At 41.7% G+C, this 16,975-nt stretch overlaps 1 protein-coding gene across 5 annotated transcripts in view; it reads right to left on the bottom strand.

Annotated features, from left to right (window-relative positions):
* The window catches only part of Npnt (nephronectin), a 69,821-nt gene that overhangs the window by 11,043 nt on the left and 41,803 nt on the right, over positions 1–16,975 (bottom strand). For all 5 annotated transcript variants that reach the window (XM_021195266.1, XM_021195265.1, XM_029537452.1 and 2 more), the window contains 4 exons: positions 15,996–16,115; positions 14,353–14,487; positions 13,999–14,121; positions 12,297–12,692 (listed from right to left, as the gene is read on the bottom strand). In XM_021195266.1, the coding sequence (XP_021050925.1) occupies positions 12,297–12,692; positions 13,999–14,121; positions 14,353–14,487; positions 15,996–16,115 (774 nt within the window). The remainder of the gene's footprint in view (positions 1–12,296; positions 12,693–13,998; positions 14,122–14,352; positions 14,488–15,995; positions 16,116–16,975) is intronic.

Here is a 16,975-nt window from a genome sequence, read left to right on the forward strand (position 1 = left end):
AGTGCACACTAGTCCACACCTAAGGACCTCTGCACAGTAGTGCACACTAGTCCACACCTAAGGACCTCTGCACAGTAGTGCACACTAGTCCACACTGATTTCCACAGCCTTCCTGATCTCCACAGGTTCCCCAGCTCCTGTAAGATCCAATACAAGAGGTTTCCTGGTGAGCACAGACCATCCTTGCCCAAGCGTGCTGTCCATTTCCACACCCCTGATACTGGTCCACTCCTTCCTACTCATTAACCTGAACAAGCAACGCCCCCTCTTCCTTCAGGCCCAGCATAAATCTCAGAGAAAGCTCTAAACACGTTCCTACTCTTGGCAGAATCAATAGTCCTGTTTGCGTATTTCCTGCCTATGCATTTGTAAGGAGCTGCAGTGACAGACAGACAGTCTGACACACACACACACACACACACACACACACACACACACACACACACACGCTGCTAGTCTCTGAGGTCCTCAATGGCATCTATCACATCCGACTCACATGGCATTTCCAGGGCTCGACCTGGTGATCACTGAGCAACTGCACAGATCCTGTCAGAAACCCACGTTCTCTGTCAACACGCTTCATCAAATGTCACCAGTGGGTTAGAGCTTAAGGATGCACTTCAAGAGGACTGATTCAATTAAACCCTTGTTTACGCATCAGTTCGATGTATATTTGATTTTTAACCCAACGCCAAACCCCGTGGTGGGCACCGAGGAGACAGCGAGGGGAGTAAACAAGACCAACAAGGAGCCAGATTCTATGGAGCTTGAAGTCTAATGGCAGACACTGACATCACACATGGAGATAAATGGAGAAGCTTTGAAAGGGGGCAGGAAAGAAGAAAAAATGCCCGAAGATGCCATGAAGAACAGCTGGGTCGGAGAGCAGAGAAAGCCCACGGAAAGCTGTGGTCGGGAGGGGAATTCCTGACTAGAGGCCAGGGAGTCCTTACTCCCTTCTGCCAGAAACTTAATTAATACTTTATTTTTGTAAGACAAGGAATAAAAGACATAGACTACCACAAAACTGATGACATTCAGACAGGTTTTCCCCTGTAGTTATGTTACTATTGTTAGCCAGGACTTTTAAAAATGACAATCTTGGACTATTTGCAACCATATTTAGCTCACTACATCTGGATTGTTCCCCTGCTTTTGTTTCAAAAGTCAAGATGGAAGTGCCTTCCTCTGTCACAGGACACCCCCCACCCCCCCCACACACACATGCTGACAGGTATGACGGAATCGAAGCTAAGACAGAAGATGGATGTGAATAGGGTGCTCACTGGTCCCTGGGGCTGAATGACTGACAGCAATTACATCCAATGACAGCTTTCCTTTCCTTATTTTCAGACTCTCGGAGCACACCTTCCTTCTTACCTACAACCTTCTAGGTAAATGTGCTTCACTTCTCATGACATAAAAACATGAGGACACAAGTGTGTATGTGTTCTCCTCTTCAGTGACATAAAACACTCCGAATGGAAAAGCACAACCCCTGTGGTGTAGAGTCTGGGGGCATTATGACAGCTCCCCCACCCAGCCCCCATTAAGGCCTGTCCAATGGCATTTGTTTGTCTCCTGATGTGTCTGGGTACTCTGACACATGAGGCTGTTTTAAGGAAGAGCAGGAGGTTTTCTCCGGACAGAATCGTGTAACATGAAAGGGAAAGAGACAGAACTTTCCAGACAAAAAGCCCAAAGCCGGGGTGATAAAGATGATGTTTTGGGCTCACAGTGGATAAAGAGAAAGGGACAAGATGAAGCGTTTGCAAAAGAGCACCAGCAAAGCCTCAGATGGCTCTGGAAGACCAGACAACTCCAACAATTATCTAATTAGCAGTGATGATCACGGATCCGCATTCCCAAGGATTCGCCCGCCTGATGTGCTCAGCACCCATCTACACTTACAGTGAGCGCAGTATGCTCCGCTCTACCCCCTGCCATCACTGTGGTGGCTCACTAAGAACATCACTCTGAAGGGTCAACAGAGGGTAGAGTACAGGGCCTGACAGATGTAATAGTGTGTGAAAGTATCATCTGAAATAAGCATGGAAACTTGAGTGTCTCAACAACACATTAAAAATGTTTTTTTAAAGACTAGAAAATAGACTCATAAGGAGTACATTAATAATGTGGTAGTCTGAACATTGAAAATTAAGTGACTTTTATATTTTCTGATTTGTTTAGTCTTTTATAATTTTATATTTTGAGGTGTCAAAAGGAAGAAGTTTTAATACGAACAAGCCCTAAGTGATCTGGAAAAGGAGGTGTTTATAAAGGACATCGATACACAGCAGCTACATATCTGATGCTTGCATCTTGATCAAAGGGCTCTGGATAGTCTTGCTGTCTGATGTAATCTAGGTTATAAAACTGAAATGTCTGTGAATGCTTTCTTTGGTTCAAGGGAACACTTTTAATGAATGTAGAAAATAATAAAGTATCTGAGAACAGACAAGCAGCGATTTACACATTTTCCACTACCCTTCCTTGCTTGATACTTTGGTCAGTACTCACTTTAGATACACAATAAGCAGAAACATATTTAATACTTTCTTAGAACCAGAATGGTGTAATAATGATTAAAAAGAATAAAAGATGTTAACAGTGTTCCTGTCTATTCATTTTCTTTCCTTCAAAGTCCCCCACTCACTGTGTAATCCGTCAAAATGCAGAGTGTCCATGAGGTGCAGGGCACTGGGCTAAGCACCAGGAAAGCATCAAATGTATTCTTCTCCTGCCTTCATCCAACCTACATCCCTGAGGCAAAGGTGGGCATAATGGGGTTTTAATGGAAGAGGTGCTTAAGTGTGGGTATGGCAAGTAAAGCCTGGCAAAGCTCACCCAGGAAGGGGAGACGCTGAAACTCACTAAGAAGTGATGTTTGTATTAAGATCTGAAGGAAGAGTTTCATGATTGAAGGCCCCGGAGAATAAAAGGGTGAACCCCCAGTCAGGCGAAGAGCTTGGGGGAGAGTCTGAGCACAGGAAGAAAAGCTCCAAATGAAACTGCAGTTGCACAATGACTGTTTAAAGCCTTGTTGAAATGTTGGATTTTATCTTGATAGAAATCGAACACTCCAAGGGTTTTACAGTGGTGCCCAGGGAAGGTTTGCCTGGTAAAATCATCACTCTGCTGTAGCTTAGAGACTGGCAAAGGGGGGAAGGTGGGAACAGAAAGCATTTATGACTAACCACATTTACTATAAAGAATGTTCACATGCTAAAAGTTGTTCTCCAAATTTTTTCTGACATTATTCATTATTGTACCAACAAACATATTCTTGTGGTGTGGTGGTAGATGGCTTTAATCCCAACACTTGGGAGGTAGAGGGGAGCAGATCTCTATGAGTTCAAAGCCAGTGTGGCCTATATAGGGAGTTACAAGCCACCCAGGCTACATAGTGAGGCCCAGTCTCAAAATGGATGGATGGATGGATGGATGGATGGATGGATGGATGAATCAATCTTGATTGTCGTTGAGACATGGATGGATAGATAGATAGATAGATAGATAGATAGATAGATAGATAGATAGATAGGATCAATCTTGCCTGTTGCTTCTAACTACAATCTGTATAAATAAAATAAGGTACTAACCCCAGATATGGAGACTGTGGGCTACTGATGGTACTCATCCCAAATGATAATGACTGTGGGTTATAGAGGGTACTAAGCCCAAAGATGAAGACTAAGGGATGTAAGTGTGATTGCAGCAGGCTAAGGACACAGGACTCTCCCACAATGGCTGCAGAGTCCTGGTGCCCATCAGGAAAAAAGCAACTACGAGAAGAAGCCGTCCTCACAAAAACTGCTGTCCCAGTCTATTATTGTGTGCAGACTCTCCAGGACGTGACCATATCCACAGACAGTCTACACTGATGAATAATATTTCTCAAGTAGTCAGCTGCAGTTTTTACCCAGTAAAATCTCAAGAGTAAACACAGAGAAGAAGATGTAAATATAACTGCACATACCTCCCACTGACAAGCTGCTTGCAAACCTGTAAGCATTCTTCCTCCGAGGCAGGTTTTCATACTCAGGTTCTGTTTAAGGTGGTTTGTATGACATTGTCCAGGCCAATTCTGATGTTTGTTGTTGGACTAAAGATAACAGATAACCCCTGTCTTGAATTTTTTTCTATGCTTAGAGGTTTGCTGCACTGAAGCGAGAGGTATGGATATATCTAACTCTATTTTATTCTTATGTCTTTTAGATGGGTGAAAACCCACCTAGATATTTTAAAAGACAACAGGATGGAGAATGGAAATGAATGGTAAAGGCTTTATGGGGCAGTATTCTTTTTTCTCCCTCCTGCTCCCACTCCAAACGTAAAACATACTAAGCAGAGAGAAGAAAATTTAAAAAAAAAAAAATTAGAAACGAGTTTGCAATTTCCTTATTCTTATTCAAGAAACATCTTAGGCAAATGTTGGTTACCTGACACAAGAACAGTGTTGCTCCCTGTAGGTGGAACAACAATATGAACTAACCAGTACCCCCTGAGCTTGTGTCTCTAGCTGCATATGTAGCAGAAGATGGCCTAATCGGCCATCACTGGGAAGAGAGGCCCCTTGGTCTTGCAAACTTTATATGACCCAGCACAAGGGAAGGCCTGGGCCAAGTAGTGGGAGTGGGTGGGTAGGGGAGCAGGGGCGGGGGGGGGGTATAGGGAATTTTCGGGATAGCATTTGAAATGTAAATAAAGAAAATAATAATAATAATAAAATGTAAAAAAAAGAAATTTAAATGAAGAAAATATTTAATAAAAAAGAAATTAAAAAAGAGAGAGAAAAAAAAAAAAGAACAGGGTTGCTGAGCTCCTACAGAAATTGACAGCACTTTATTCCATAGGGAAGACCTGCAAGTCAGAAGACAGCCTAAGAACAATGAACAGAACTAACAAAACTTACCTCCCTGGTAAACACAGGCCCAGCTGCTTAGCAATGAGCCTGTAGTGGTGGCAACAGACCCCAACTCCTCCATAGACTGTGTGTGACTTTTAGAAAGTTTCAGAGGAACTCAGAGGCACTGCCCAGGGAACTCCTAAGAAGACCTAGACTCTAAATCTTAGTTCTTCACTAAGCATGATTATAAGAATCAAGAGACTATCCCACAGGCTTGGTCCTCCTGCCCCTTTCTAAACCAAAGCAAATAGAAAAGGGTAGGTCAGTGTGCACCATAAAGGCTAGGCTACTCCAGGCCGGTGTGCGCACCATACAGGTGCTGAGGAAAGGCCTAGCACGGCTCCTTGGACTGAGCATAGCACACCTGAGTATAGAGCCCGCCTACTGTACGAGAGAGGTGTGGCCCACTCATCCAAACCATCAATCAAAAGAGGAAGGGGGTGGGGCTTCTGTGTCTGCTACCTCATCAAACCTTTCATTTAAGCTTGCCATCTGGACAGATTCATCTCCGGGAGACAACTGTCATTATACCCACCGTGAAGAAGCTGGGGGTGTGTTCTCTAGTTTAACATCTGCTTAACTTCACATGTGCTATGAACACCTGATCTAATGACAAAGTTCCGGTTACTTGGTATACACCAAGCACATGGAAAGCAGCTCCCTTCCATCTTCGACTTCTCTGCTCACACTTGTTAATTCAAATCAATTCTGTTTGAAAAGACAGCGTTGGCCAAAAGCCACAGTAAAACTGCAGTGAACCATAATAAAAAGCATCAAAAATAAAATTTTGTCATCGCTAGAATATATGGCTTATCTTGTGAATAATTAGGAAAGGCTGTTGTTACAATACAAATGAATCCAGCATCAGTGGTCATAGAAACAGCTAATGTTCCTATGTGGCAATCACTGTGACATGTGGCTTACACAGACCTTCCCATCTAACTCACAAAGCTGCCCAGTGAAGTGCATACTACAACTACCTCAATGATCCGATGCAGAAACAGACAGAAGAATTTGGCAACATGTCTCAAATACAATCCTTTTAATTACAACTTTTTAAGCAAATGCTCATGGAGCTTTTAACATTTCTGATCTCCAACCTAGGTCACATCATTCACAAAGAACTCAATTTATACTTTCTGCGAGGAGCCATTTTTTTCTTCACCAGTCACCACAGAATCCCATTAAAATACAAATCAAAAAAATCTTAAAAACCGTCAGACTCCATAGCACCAGACCCTGACCTGTGAGCAGCAGCAACACGATTCTCTAAATAACTGACAGAGATTGAATCTTGGGGAGACGTTAGCATGGTCCTGGGGCTTCTGCAGGTCTTACAGTCCAAGGACCTTCTCACCCCTCCACCGAAACAATCAGCACCCAGATGAGAAGAGAGACTAAAAGATGTCCACGGCTAAAAATGTTGGGGTCTACAGACGACAACATCTGTAGAAGAGAAATAATAGAAAGACAAAACAAAACAAAACCCCCAGGGACAGCATGGTGCCGCAGGGCAGCATGCAAAAGGACTGAAGTGATTTTTCATTTCCTGTTTGCAACCCATTCACCTGTTCAGCAGCAACAAGACTGGTTTTCAGACACAGCCATTTATAAAAGAATGTGGCAGAGCTAAATTACATTATATTCTATAATTGTGAGCCTATAACACCTTTCCCTTTGTTTTAGATGGTACAGATAGTAATTGTATATTTTGCAATTATTGTTATTTTGAACATTCTACATCTGGCTAATTCTGTATTTAGGCAAGTCGTGGTTCTGTTGGATAGAGACTGCCACTGGGGCTTAGAGAACCCTGCCACACAATTTGGCCTGCAAATATATGAACAGCATACCTGTGAGTGTGTGAAAAATGCAGTCTGTGCTCCTTTTCTATCCTCATTGAATTAGCATCTTATTTTAATAAGACCAGCATATAATCTGTAAACACTGAAGACCCGAGACAGTGTGCAAGAGTGCATACACTCCAGAGGAACCTTAAGTAAGTATTCTAGTTTATTATAGTTCAACCTGAATTCTGAAAACACTTTTTTGGGGGAAAAATATGTCTGCTGGCCCAAATGATACTCTATCCATTTTGTAATCTGAATCTTTTAGCTGAAACTGGCCAGTGATGGTGCATTCTATTCTAAAGACATTTTTAGAGGAGTTAGAAGTTAATAAAACCCATAATAGATTTTGAAAAACTAGAAATGTTTCAAATGAAACTGGCATGATTAAGAACAAGAAGTCCCAGGGGTACTTTCTCAAGACGACAACCCCATTCTTCACTCTTCCTTGGGGAGAGCCGGAGTCTATTACCACTACCCTCTCCTAAGGAGGCATCGTTACAGTAAATCATGGTTATCCTTAGTGACGACAATGGAGAATTTAAAAATCACTGCATGGGGATAACAAGCAGGCATTGAAAACCACCCCAAGCACCAGGAATATCGTATAGCCATGGTTATTACTTAGGAATTTCTTAATTTCCTGACTTTCATATACATCCAAACATATGGAGGCATGTATTTTTATATCCAATTGGGGTAAAATGGTCTCTCTATATTTTTGCATTTACTTTTTCAGTTAATATATTTTAAACATGGAAATTTTCCCAAGTAACTTTTAAAATGAATGTGTCTTTTTTAATTTTCATTTATTATACTGTTAGATGAGGATGAATTCTCCTGCAACTTCCTCTGCTAAGACCTTTATCGTCTTTGCTCCTACTTAGCTCTTCCCTTCCTATCTCTGTGGACAGAAGTCTTGCTTTAGTGTTTAGTCCCTGTTTTCTCGTGATCTCCTGTATCTAGATAGGCACACTAGCATATTCCAATCTGTTTTTCTGCTCGTGTCTGCTCAGTACAGGATTCTCTCCATCAGACTATCTAAGAACGGCCTCAATAGTCTCAATGCAAGCTACTTAGTGAGGATTCTTGGTTAATGTGGTGAGTGGTCTCCATACTGCCTAGTTCAGCCAAGAGCTGACCAGACAACTGGTGGCAGAGAATTCTAATCCCATGAGTTAAATGGCCCCATAGTTAAATCTATCTGAAGATGTTACACTCTGTAGGAGGCGTCCCCTAGAGGTTTACAGTGACATTAGCACATTAAAGGTTTGAGGAGCTGTACAGCTAGCACACCTAGACAGCAGAGCGAAACCTGGTATTTCTTAATGTATTTGACCTCCAAACTTGCACAATGTTTCAGGTAGCTAATGGCCTATGAAACACACTTAGAGAAACACTGCCTTGACCCAGTGATGGAAGAACAATGACGTCACGCTTTGTCCGGGACATTAGTACAGTTCAAACCAGCCAGTTAGCTAGTATCCAATTAGCTCTGAAAATGCATCTCATTAGCTTTCTAAATCCCATTTAACAAAATAATCTTCAGGACCCCTTAGGTCCTTAGCCTGTAGGTCACAACCACTTTGCCAACCCCTGTCTCCAAAAATATTACCGTTATGATTCATAACAGTAGCAAAATTAAAGTTATGAAGTAGAAATGAAAATAATTTTATGGTTGAGAGGTCACCACAACATGAGGAACTATATCAAAGCGTGACAGCATTAGGAAGGCTGAGAACCACTGCCCTGGACTATTCTTATTTTGAAACAGGTGGTTAATATTTCATATCCTACATGAAAGGTGACTTTTTAATATATTTATTCTCCCCACTATGGTTAAAGTAAGTAAGTATAGTAAGTAATCATTATTCCTACACTTTTTACTTGAATTCTCTCTGACCTTGAACCCACATGGTGGAAAAGAAGGCCTGGGCTATCCATCACCCGTCACAGCAGTAAACAGAGCATTTGAGCAAAGTTGCAAACTCATAAATACCAGAGATATGAAGTAAAGCCAGGTTTTCTGATTCAGTGTATTGTAAAAAGATACCTGGAGGGAATCCGTTCCAAATGCTTCAGCCTGCCTTCATATTCTTTTCCTACGATTTATGCTAAGTCTCAACATCAGGCTTAAACTTTAAAAGCACACTGGATGTAGAAATTTCTAGAGCATGTTTATTGCCAATGGCTATGTTACCCTATATGAGGTAAAAGTAAAACTGTAATCTTAAATAACGGGTCATTTGGAAGGCTATCACAATCAAGAAGTAGAATTCAGCTGCAACAAGAAACAAAACTCGAACTACTTAGAAAGGACTGATTCCTTTTCTGAAGTAGTTCTCAAAGTGCATGGGAAGTGAATCCTGAAACAAAAGCCCAATGCCATTATCTCTGGGTCTACAAAAATATTATGCTTTCATAAATTTAGGTGAGGCAGAAGGAGGTCTCAGTTCTCAGCTGGGTTATGGGAAGGGAAGTTGGATATGACTTAAGCATTCCCACAAGGCTATGCGATATAAGAATAAGACTCTTGGATACCTAAGTAATGTTACTTTAGTAATATTTCTAGGCCCCAAATTAAAATACCCAGAGACTATGGCAATTATCACAAAAACCACTTACTTAAAGTTTAAAATAAAAGTTTGCAATTCTGTATCCTTTCTCTCATAGCAGTAGCAAAGGAAATATGTTGGTGTTGATGGTACTCTTTGCAAGCCCATGTTGTTTCATAAGCCTTTCTTGCATTAAAAAAATATGAACTTTTAAACGGACAATACTTCATAGGATAAAATTATAAAGTAAATTTCATTTTAACTAACTTGAAGAGCCAGGAAACAGACACATGCTTTGAGATAACTGTTCTAAATGGATAACATCTATATAATGTTAACAAAAAGACATTTTTATTAACATAAATACATTTTACCATGGAAAGGATCCTTCGTTATGTAACATACAGCACCAGAACCTGATTATGTTTCTAACAATCTGGAAAATATTGTATTTCACAATCATCTAGATTATGGATATATGGTAGATTTTGGATCTATAAACCAGGAGAGAGAAGACTTGGTCCAGAGGGCACAAATTCATGACAAGACACAGTGCTTCCTTACATGTAGTCCTTTTTAAAATAAAATACCTCAGTTGAGCTAAAAATGTGCTAACGTTTCTTTTTACTTTCACAGTGAATAGATAATTCTTTTTCTGAATAAAAAGCTTGGTAGCTTTTTCACTTTTCAGAATATATGTAATAACCACAAGAAACCAAGTTAAGACATCTCCAGAATCTTCTCCCATGCATGAACCAGACTGAAGAGCAGTCATTGCTGAAGATGCAGGGAGAGTGAACTCGTTCCTGGCAAGGCTATCTGTGGCATGTGACAGCCCTGGCACAGGACCAGGATGACCTCCTGGGGGCATGTCCTGTCTCACAGCCAGTGCTCTGAACATTCAACAGAGCTGTGCCCCACCCCACTCAAGTCTTATGCCACCAGGTCCTACTGGTGAGCTTCAACACTATTTTAATTCCTGTCTGTGTATCTATATGTGAGGAGAAAAAAACATTAAGAGGAGCTCTTTAAAAAGAAACACTATTAAAAGGAATAACCAGAAAGATGTCCTCTCAATTAGTGTGTATATTTATGTTGCCAAAATTTAATGAACAATAAAGGCAGCAAAATAATGTAAATATCATAATTGGTTGAGACATGAGTTTAAAAAGCACATTATATAATGATCACTAAGAGATAGGAAAATACAAAGGAAGGGAGAGAGAACACAGAGAGAAAAATTTAAAAACCAGCTTAAAAAACAGATATGCACATATGACATGTATATTTTGAGAGCTACTATGTAATTCTCCTAAAACTTAGGCAGATTTTCTAAAACATGCACAACCACAATAGAATGAATCTCAATCTTCCTTTTAATAGACAACAACCAAAAACAAACAAACAAACAAACAAACAAACAAAAAACCCTGATAATCTTATGTAGGCAAAAACCACCTTACATTTTCTCTTGTGAAGAACAACAACTGTCACAGGGGCCTGGGGAGATGGTTCAGTCAGTACAGTGCTCAAGTTGAACCCCTGAAAACTGGGTTAAAAATACAGAGCTAGGCCTGGTAATGTATGTTTGTAACCACCAGTGCACTGGAGAATCAGACAGAGATGAATCCCTGTACCTTGATAACTAGCCTACTGGGCAATTCCAGACCAATGAGAGACCCTGTCTCACGAGACAAATGTGGTTGACTGTACCTAAGAAATAACACCCAAAATTGTCCTGCGGTTTCCTTATGCACACATACGCAAGTGGATACACACTGGCACACACTTGTGTATACACACACACACACACACACACACACACACACACACACACGAACGAATTACAAGCATCAGTTTCTATTTATGTCAAAAAAAAAGTATACAGTGACATTTTGGCTCCATCATGGGGAAAGGAGCATAGAGTAAATTGGGAATGAATAAAAGTCAAGGGAGGTACGCATTATGACTGCACAGTGAGCCAATCATAAGCGAAGTGAAGCAGGGCAAGTGTATAGACACAGAGTAGACCGTATGACTATGCTGATCTCAGTCTGGGGATGAGAGAAGAACCTTTTCATCCCCACTTGCCTGTTCCCACTGAGGGTTCTACCCTCTTCTCTGTACCTGTGAAGGGCAAGGAGTCTTAAATGTGACCCATTTCCATGTCACACCAGCTAACAGCCAGTAGGAGGGGAGATACTCAGCCCCCTCCCCAATGTAACCCTCCAGTTGACCATCTTTACTGCTTCATGCTCCTGGGTTCTCTTTGCTCTTCTTCCTTTAGCTAGAACGCTTCTCCTCCCTCAATCCCTCTGTCTAGTTTCACTTAGGGATCCATAAAAATAACATAGCACAAACCTGACCCCTTCATTCCACTCTAACAATCTACAGGCATCCCATTCACTGACATAGTTTATCTAACACAGTCTGTCACCCCCCAAAGGAAGCTCAAAATACTTCCTGAATGGATGGACAGTTAGGTTAAAAGTTAAATACCATTAGGCATAGTAAGTTTCCCACATTTTAACAGTCATGTTCTGTGCTCTGCTACCTGACATTTGTAAGAGTCTCCTCACCTATACACATTCCTCCCTATGCCCCGTCACACTGACTCTTCACACGGCTTTCTATCCTTCATCAATCACCATGAATGGGCCTTAAACAGCTAACTCTTTGTAGCAGTTGAGTTTACCAAAAATATTGCCTAGGGTTGAACACCATCTTAAAAGGTCTATTAAAAGATGATTGATAATAAAGGCTGAAGAGATGGCTTGGTGGCTAGTAGCAGTCATTGCTCTTGCAATGGACCCAGGTTTGATTCCCCGCACACACATGGTGGCTCAAAACCAACTGCAATTCTAGTTCTGGGAAATCCAGTGCTGGCATGGCCAGGGTACACATTACATACGTGAAGGCAAAACACTCATCCACCTAAAGTACAATACATAGAGCTTTAAAGAGATAATAATTTGTGCGACTTACTGAACACATCTCCTCTGGGTTTCTGAGGATCTGTCTGTATCCTGTTGTCAACTGTAATTACTCGTGTAGTGGTACTGGTAGCAGGTGCTATAGTGGTGGGTCTGGTGGATGGCCTTTCAGGGGTTGGTGGTAGTGGAGTTGTTCTGGGCTCTGTTGGGAGGGGTGGTGGAGGTGGTGGAGTAGGCTGTGGTGTTGGGTTTGGTGTAGGTCTTGTTGCTGGCTTGGAAGTAGGCCTGTTGGTAATGACAGGAGGAATATATGGTGTCTTCAGGGGCCACCTCGTACTTCCAGCATCAGGAATCCTATTAACATGTCCTCCATCACCCTTTGAGATTGTACCATTTCTCTCTGGCATATGGATTGGACCTGAGGGTTCAATCATGACTTTGGGGATATCTGAAAAAGAAATCCAAAACTAAAAATTAGCATGAAAACATTTTTCTCTAAAAACTGCAACAGGAAAGTGTAATCAAAACACATGCACAGAAACACCTCATGGCAACTGGGCCCTATTTTCCGCATTTATTGCCTTGTCTATAAGAAGTCGCACTGTTTTCTGAATAACAAATGTGTATGTGTTAGGATACATGCAAAAATATATTGCTGTTTCTATAATGAATATGTATTATTTGACACACAAAAAAATGTTTTCAGTATTTATAAAGCAGTAGCAACAGAAATCAGTATTTTCCCAAAATATGGAAAGATCACACTTTTGTGAGAAATGCAGTCTGTGCTGTGTCCCCGCCTGCCTGTGTGTTATGTAACTGTGCTCAGAAATCTACAAACTAGGCAGAGACATTTCTTACCTATAATTTAGATGTATTTAACTTACATAAAAAAGTAGTCTTATAGTTGGCTTTTCTTCACATTTGCTAATTTACATTTGCTTTCTAAAAAGACATTTTTCTGAAGTTAAAAAAATTATCTGTGTAATATTTCCCACTGATAATCTTCACCAAAAAGAATCAATATTTAATCTGCCCTGAATGATATCCTCCAGAGTGGGAATGATTTCACGACACTTCAACAGCCCTTCAATCCACAGGATTTTATGCCCTGTGATTTTTCAGTAAATATTTTACTCAGGAAATTTTTAAAAATTATCTAGTGTTACATGAAACGTGCGGCAAATTATGGCCTTTGGTTTGTCAACCTTTCATCTTCAAGGGCATGCATTTTTCATGTTTATCTGGTAACCCACTACTCCAAAGATAACTTAGGAAAATCTAAAAGCAAAGCAGTTTTAAATGTAGAGAAAATAAACATTGGAATTATTTTCAGTAGTAGAGTTAAGAGGCACCAAACCAAAAAAAAGAATCATGTAGAATATATCCAGATATCACAATGCAATGCTAACAATGGTTGTTTATTTCTGATTCAACAAGCTCTAATTCCCAAAGAGGGCTCCATCTTTTTTCCTAGCCGAAAGGAAGCAACCCCTAGACTTTACTCAGGAAATTCTAAAGATTTTAAAATTAGAATGCATTAGAGGTTTTTTTTTACTGTTTTTTAAAAGTTACCCAATAACTGATTTTACTGTTTATAGAATACCAGGTTGATATTAGTAGGTATGAAAAAAATCTAGTGTTATAACCTTCAATAACCAATTGTGTCCCTCATTTTCCTTGCCGATGGCCTTTATGCAACCCCCCCCCCCGTACTCCCTGAGGAAATGAGAGCAGGAAGGGGCATTACTCACACACACAGTTTAGTCCATCCCCTTCATATCCGTCTTTACAATGGCACTTGTAGGACCCATGTATGTTGTAGCACCGGGCATAGCTACTGCACTGGTGCTGTCCAAGGGAACACTCGTCGATGTCTGCAAAGGTAACAATGGTGACATGAAACAGCATTACAGAGGTCCCCAGAAAATGGCAGAGAACAGAAAAGCACCCGTGGCTCCAGAATGACTGACTGGTTGGGTTAAGGTGACACTGCTCCTTCAGTGCCTCTTCCCTCCCCTGTCCCCGACAGTCCAGCTGTGACCACAGCTGGAGACTTCTCAGCGCTATAGGAAGAAAGAGAACCCAGGAATGGGAGGCTTCATTACCATGGCACTGATATTTGCCTCCAATGTACATGAGGTCGAAACCGGTGTGGCACTTGCAGATGTAGCTCCCAAACGTGTTGACGCACTGCCTAAATCGAGGGCAGGAGACTCTTCCAGTTGCACATTCGTCAATATCTAGAAACGCAAGTTAATTGCATCTTAGTAAGATGCTCATTATAACTGGGTATCCCCCAGCATCACACTCCACAAGGAAACAGTCCCGAAACAAAAAAAAAATTCCACACCTCCAGGTTTCACCTCATCCTCTTAAACTGAATTCTTCTGTGCTCACAACCAACAGCAGTAGATACGACGCCTTCTACTTAGCTGCCTAAACCAGAAAGTTCGGTAAACCTTTCACTAACAACTCCTAGATCACCACCAAGTCCTATTATTTCTACCTCTAAAAGACTGCTGGAACCTGCCTAGAGCCGTCCACCACCCCAGTCCTACCCAGCATCCCTCACTTTAGACTGAAACAAACAAACAAAAAAAAAGTCTGGGAATTGGACTGCCAATCTTATCTCCTCCAGTCATTTCGCCTCTCTGCAGGCTCTTTACATTTATTTTAAATTTTATTTTCTATGTACGACTGTTTCGACTGCATGTAGACATGTGCACCCTGTGCATGGCCCGTGCCTACGGAGGCCAGAGGTGGTTGGATGCCCTGGGACTGGAGTTACGGATCACCATGAGCTGCATTGTGAGGACTGGGAATCCTGGAAGAGCAGCCCATGTGCTCTCAGCTGGTTGCCCCTTCCATCCCTTGGTCCCTTGGCATGTTCTTTCTATAGCTAATGGCCCTGGTCTAACTTTAGGAATTCTCTATGGATGATTTTCTAAGACAGACCCTTTTGTCTCTCTTACTACCTTCTGCTAGCACTTAGCAGGGCCAGTAATTTTACTGAGTATTATTAATGTTCTGTCTTCCCCAGTAGGAAGTCACTCACTTCTTTTAGTGACCAAAACCTCATGTGCTCTGCCTGAGGCTATGCAGGCAGCCTAGCACAGTGTCTTGAATTCAGCAACTGTTTAGTAAGCGGGTCTTAATTAGTGACTAGCTCCATCCAGGAGACTCCGCTGAGCTCTTCTGAACTCTTGGAACACATGAGCTCACTCGCCACTTGCAATGGTCTTGTATAGTATTATTCACATTTTAAAGAAAGGGAGACTCAAGCTCAGAGAAAAGCAGTTCTTTTCCTAACCAAGGTTACATAGCTAGTCTGCAGTCAGCCAGGTTGAGAAAGTCCAAACTCTGCCATGATCTAAACTGCCATCTCAATGTTGTGGGAAAACGCTACGCCCTGTGATGCAACCCGTGTAATGCCTTGGCGACCTGCTCAGCTCCATTGCCCCCTTCCCTCTGAGTTACAGAAACTGAGATCCAGTTTTCCTGAACACAGTGCTCTGTTTCTTGCAGAGTTTTTGCACATTTGGATGGTTCCCTCTGTCTCATGCTTTTGAAAACCTGGTTTCAAAAATAAGATTGTGTTGGTCCATCCACAGAATCCTCTTCTAAAATACCTGATATTTCCAGGAAGGCAGCTATACACCTGACTACATCACTGCCTTTTTCCTTATCTCTTTGGCTGCCTCCCTCACCCCACAGCATCTCCTGAGAGATGCTTCCCGAGTGCACTCACCCACACAGGTCCTCCCATCGGGAGCTAGCTGCAGGCCAGGGGATGGACACTGACATCGGACCTGTCCTTTGACCACGTCACAGCCATACTGACAGTTTGCCATGGAACACGATAGGGCGCCTGGGAAGAGAGTGGGTGAGAGGCTGCCTCCAGGAAGAAGAAAGCATCTGTCACTCGTGAGCTTGTCTCACGTGTCCAGCCATAGGCGACAGGGATTCAACAATAGGGAGTCAATGAACTAGCCCTCCAAGAAGGGCAAAGCAGTGTGGGAAGATGCTCTGGACCATCAGATGATTGAAAAGTAACCCCGCCCCTTTGATGCTTTGGATTGACAGGTAGAGATAAAACTTTCTCTGACACATCCTGTTCAGGTCAAACTGAGGTCTGACTCCAGATGACTTGAGTTAAGGGCTCTTCCTAAGCAAAATATCGAATTAACTGTCTCAGCACCATATTCAAATCCCCTGTAGGACAAAAGAAGATTCCCTATCGAGTCCCACAGTGTTCGGGGACTCTGGAACCATGGTCAAATGAAACTAACACATATTTTCTTCAACCCAAAGTTCCAGTGATAGGTCTGTGTAGCCCTAAATAAAATTAGGTACTATTATTTCCCTATATACAATTCAAATAAATCAGGCCACTACTTGTTGATTGTGATAGAAACGTAAAAATTTCAGCCTACAGAGAGACGTTTAGGGTAGTGACCACCTTAGAAACACATCCCAGTGATAACAAAGAACATCACACAATCCGCTCTGATTAAGATACATGTGAAATGGACCCTCTTAGGCCTGGGATGTAGTTCAGTTGGGAGAATGCTTGCCTAGCCTGCATGAAGGCTTTAACTCTAGACCAACTGTGGCAGTACATGCCAATAATCTCAGCATTTGGGAGGTGGAAGAAAGACGACTAGCCATTTAAGACCATTCATACATATATATATATATACATATATATATATATATATATATATATAT

The sequence above is a fragment of the Mus pahari genome, chromosome 4 (genome assembly GCF_900095145.1).
Source record: "Mus pahari chromosome 4, PAHARI_EIJ_v1.1, whole genome shotgun sequence".
NCBI classification, from domain to species: domain Eukaryota; kingdom Metazoa; phylum Chordata; class Mammalia; order Rodentia; family Muridae; genus Mus; species Mus pahari.